The sequence below is a fragment of the Rhipicephalus sanguineus genome, chromosome 11 (assembly GCF_013339695.2).
Source record: "Rhipicephalus sanguineus isolate Rsan-2018 chromosome 11, BIME_Rsan_1.4, whole genome shotgun sequence".
Lineage (NCBI taxonomy): Eukaryota > Metazoa > Arthropoda > Arachnida > Ixodida > Ixodidae > Rhipicephalus > Rhipicephalus sanguineus.
The window spans coordinates 61,314,051-61,318,645 of NC_051186.1; the positions used below are offsets into that span (position 1 = coordinate 61,314,051).

At 43.2% G+C, this 4,595-nt stretch overlaps 1 protein-coding gene across 1 annotated transcript in view; it reads right to left on the reverse strand.

Moving 5' to 3' along the window:
* The window catches only part of LOC119373398 (tissue factor pathway inhibitor 2), a 28,645-nt gene extending 25,771 nt beyond the window's left edge, over positions 1-2,874 (reverse strand). Inside the window, exon 1 of the mRNA XM_037643427.2 lies at positions 2,752-2,874. Within this exon, the coding sequence (XP_037499355.2) occupies positions 2,752-2,806 (55 nt within the window). The 5' untranslated portion in view covers positions 2,807-2,874. The remainder of the gene's footprint in view (positions 1-2,751) is intronic.
* Between the last annotated feature and the right edge of the window lie 1,721 nt (positions 2,875-4,595).

Consider the following 4,595-nt stretch of genomic DNA (forward strand, 5'->3'; position numbering starts at 1 on the left):
TAACATATGAAACTGTTCGCAATGGTATAAAGTCGGGAAAATTAATTTTCACTGTTGACGTAAAAAGGCCCGAGGATGACGAAACGCTATAGATGTTTGGCAGCCACCTTGGGCTGCTAAAGGAATACTTGCTTATTTTTGAATTTAAAAATAAATGAATTGCTAAGGCCGTGAAAGCTCGAATGCACCAGCCCTACCATTTTCATGCGTATGCGTCCCCAACAGCACTGTTCGAATATTTTGTTAATGATACGAAGTGGCAAGGCTACAGCACAGGATGGCGGCACCGAAACCCATCCGTAAAATATTCTAAGGCACATCATTCCATGATATCTGTACTGCGCCGTGTTTCTTGCGCCTATTGACGTCATTAAATATTTTGTAACGTTCATACGATACAGTGGCGATTATGATCCAGTGATTACGATGGCACTAAACTCAAACATGGATGGTAATAGCATCGTACTCTTTTTCAAGGGTTAAGTCAATCTTTGTCGTTCACAAATTTACGAAACTAAGAGAATCGTTGACGCTATAAAAATCTACGCATATAATGAAATATAATATAATATAGAACAGACAGCAATCGCCGGGTTCATACTGATGTAAAAGGGCAGCGCCAAAACGAATACAAATGACAAGATGTAGACTGGACATGCGCTGTTCTCATAACTGACGTTTTTATAGGAAATGAAGTTTTTTTTATTGTGAGCGCATGTCCTGTCTTCATTTCGTCCTTCGTATTCCTTTTGGCGCTGCCCTTTTACATCAGTATGAACGCAAACCAACTCGCCCACAGGTCTCTCACTCGGTGGTACATACGACGAAGATGGATGACCCGGCTGGTGCGCGAACTGCGTGGACATTCTTCAGATTAGGCTTTGTACGTGTGTGTGGTGATATATATATATATATATATATATATATATATATATATTATATATATATATATATATATATATATATATATATATATATATATATATATATATATATATATATATATATATATATATATGGCAACTTATTGTGCTCTGTCGACAAATTGTGCATATAAAACAGCCCCTTCGCTTTGCCCCACATTACTCGGTGTGAATCAGTGTTCAGGTTATTTATGTTCTCGCAACAGTTGTACTGAAAATTGGCAATCGTATTTGCGCAGCTAGGATTTCATACGCTTACTCCATTGTCTATGCGAAATATGTAATACTTTCCTTCCAATCTCTTCAGTAATCAGCTGTGAAGTACCACACGCACTAACTTATTCATTTGAATTTGAGATGTGGCAGACATTATCAAAAACAAAGTAGCGTCAAAAAAAAAGGAAACGATCCACCTCGAATGTTTTCTGTAGTAATATTATTTATGTTGTAATGAATGTATGAGGTTTTAAGCGCAAAGTTATGATTTTTTCCTAACTGTGATGTGCTACTTATTAAGGCGAAAGCTCTAAATGCCACACTAAGCATGAAATTTGACCGTCGGCGTACCGTGTCGGTAGTCTGTCGCGTCTTGCGGCGTCGGGGACGAGTGACGCCAAAAATCATCATCAGGTGATCACGCCACATATCGCAAAAATTTGTGACGTTATGTGACTCAACGCCACGTAAAAATATTCATAATGCCGTTGTATCGCCCTCCTTTGGGCGGCGAACTAAGCCGGAGTGCACGCGACCCGAAGAGAAGAAAATAAAGACGGTGCTTCGCAGTGACACGTCAAGCCATGGCTCGCGTTCCCTGCTGGCGTCGATTCTGGTTCAGCTGTCTAATAAGCCTACACCGTCTACACCGTAAGCCTACACCGTCATCACATGACATCGTAGCTTGGTCAAAGGTGCGCAGTGCGAAATCAGGTGAGGTGCCTCCGATCTTGGAGGCAGTGCGAAGCCACGCTAGGTGCACAAATCTTTCGGAGCGTGGCAGGCCAGGATAACTGCATCTAGGAAGCCCACATGAACGGCTGGTCATGTAAGCTCGCTAATACATCGACTGAGAAGACAAATAAGATGATTTCGCCTTCGACACATTTCAGATGAATGTACAAGGGACCCTGTGATTTTGGCTGGACTTCCACACAAGTATTATTAGCTAATCCCAAACCTCAAAACAAAAGTTACAGTGTCGCCGCAAGGGCTAAGCAACTGATGCGATTAGCAACAAATTGGAATGTTATACGAAGGGAGGACTAGCAGCTCACTACTTTACCATGAGACCTAGCATAACTCAAACAAAACTCTTGCGAAAGGAAACGCGGCGCTGAAACGAGCGATCGTCACGCTGTCTATGGCTTCAACGCAAACTTTGCGATGATAACGCGACTCGTACAAAGGTATGAGTCATCGGCTGTTCCCCTCTAAAGATTCGGAATGCACGGCCATGGGCGACCGCAAAAATGTGCCTATACTGTTTTATATTTGCTATTGCTACAAAAAGCATCCCTTCACATTTACTGAAGGAAACCGGCATGACGAGTATCGCGTTTCATGAGGTAGTGTCTTCGATAATACGATATTTCGGAGGAGTGTTTTGTGCTCTGAAATAAAATGAAGCCAAGTTGTATACGCAGATATTTCACTTGGACCAACCGCCTCAGTACATTGTTGCTGCAGCGGATCACTTGCTAAAACACCTCGCGTTAACATACATGTAGGTAGTAAGGGAAGATGCTTTTTTTCAGGCATAATTACACAGAAACCTTGGCCTCATATCTTATAAAAAGATCACAGGCATAAATGTTCAGAAATAACTTACCGTGCACGTGGATAACGCAAGCGAGCTGAAGGGCAACGAAGCTTGTCCGCTTCATTGTTCAGCTTCTCTGGAACAAACGCGACAAAGCAATGAATGCGGCTTGCTACACGAACAGGGAATATAAAATGATACTTTCTTATGCTGACCTTGCGAGCGCATTTTTGAGACACCTGCATTAGTTCGCGTTGTGCAATTCTTCAGTGCCATTGTACCCTCAACTGTTGCTGCTCCTGAAAGCTACATGATAGAACGGGAGACAAGCCTGGAATTTCCCAGAACTAGTTCTGCAGGCGCATTGGTTTTTTTGTTGGCATGGGTTGTTCGCACAGTTCTATGATGACTTCAATTTACTGGCACACAAGATGTGTAAACTGTAAGGCGGTTTGCTTCCCGTCATGTGGGACAGCGCTTGAATTTTATTATTTGTTATATTGTGGCCCATTGAGGGTGTCCTACCTCTGTATGCGTGTGCTTTAGACACTTGCGTTTGATAATTGCAACTAACCGCGTAAGTACGGGGCAGCTGTATTTGCGAGGGACTACACTTTCCTTCCGTGTTCTGGATAAAGCCCAATGCCTATTTTTCGAATAATGCGGTGGTAGCGAGAAAGATAGACAAAGCAAAAGCAAATAAATCTGTTTTTTACGTGCCAAAATCGCGAAATGATTATGAGCCTCGTCGTAGGAGCGGTCTACTGATCGACTGTGACCACCTGGGCTTTTTGAACACCTAAGCCTATAAATGTACGCTTCTTCCTACATTTCTACTGCATTGAAACGAAGCCGCCATGGCCGTGAGTCACACTAAAGTCTTTGAATTTAGCAGCGCAGCTTCTGAGCACCGAGGCTATTTCGACGGTTAGATAGGAAATCGAGAGGGCGATAACGTGCACACAAGCCAGAGCGGCGATTTTATTTCATTCTTTGCACTAGAGGTTTGGCAAAGCGGCACACGGGGCCTGAGGAAAAGGAGGAAGAATTTCGGCTATTCCTTTTATTTACAGAGTCGATGGTTGAACAAAAAAAAAGAAACACTCGCAATAATACAGCTCCATCAGAGTGTCTACCGTAGCTGCAGCAGTCATATTATTGCTTGGTATTCGAAGTGGCTGGTTCAGATACTATTGTTGCATGACAAAGAGCATGATTACATTCACAGCTCATATGTCACTGCTAATGTATACACTACCACACAGCGCTTTAGCAACAAGGGTGGCAGAGGTTCGTAGCTTGAGCTGCGAACGCGCGCAGGCATTCCATGTCCCGCTGGCCTCTGTCTCGCTCCGCTGGCTGCCTTTCTGCAGCGCAGTTTTAAAAGGCGGTGCTATCGCTCTCGAAGCAGTCCGCGGTGCAGAAACACCGTTGGTGCATGTGAAAACTGCATTACTCCGACCATGAGCTGGCCACACTAACACGAGGCTAAAGGTGAATGATGATGAGTCGGCGAAGCTGCGGAGGTTCATCGGTAAACCGTGAATCTTCCGTGAATTCTGCCCAGTACATCATAACTCTCATCATCATAGTATAAACGCGCCCGTGAGATCGGGCGCGTTTATACTAAAGGTTCGATGAGAGTTATGCCGACTTGCAGCTCACTTTAATTTTACATGTAGGCTGTGAATTTTCATTGTTTAGAAAACCATTGCTTTAGAAAACATCTGGCGTCTTTCGTTAAGCAGCTGGCATCTTTTCGTTTTGCTTTAGAAACATCTGGCGTTCTTTCGTTTTGCTTTTAGAAAACATCTGACGTCTTTCGTTGGTTTATTTCATCAATCAACGGCGTTTTGAACAAAATTTTTTTTGTTTAATCACGCACAGGAGAAATCTCACCAGGCACTACCTTG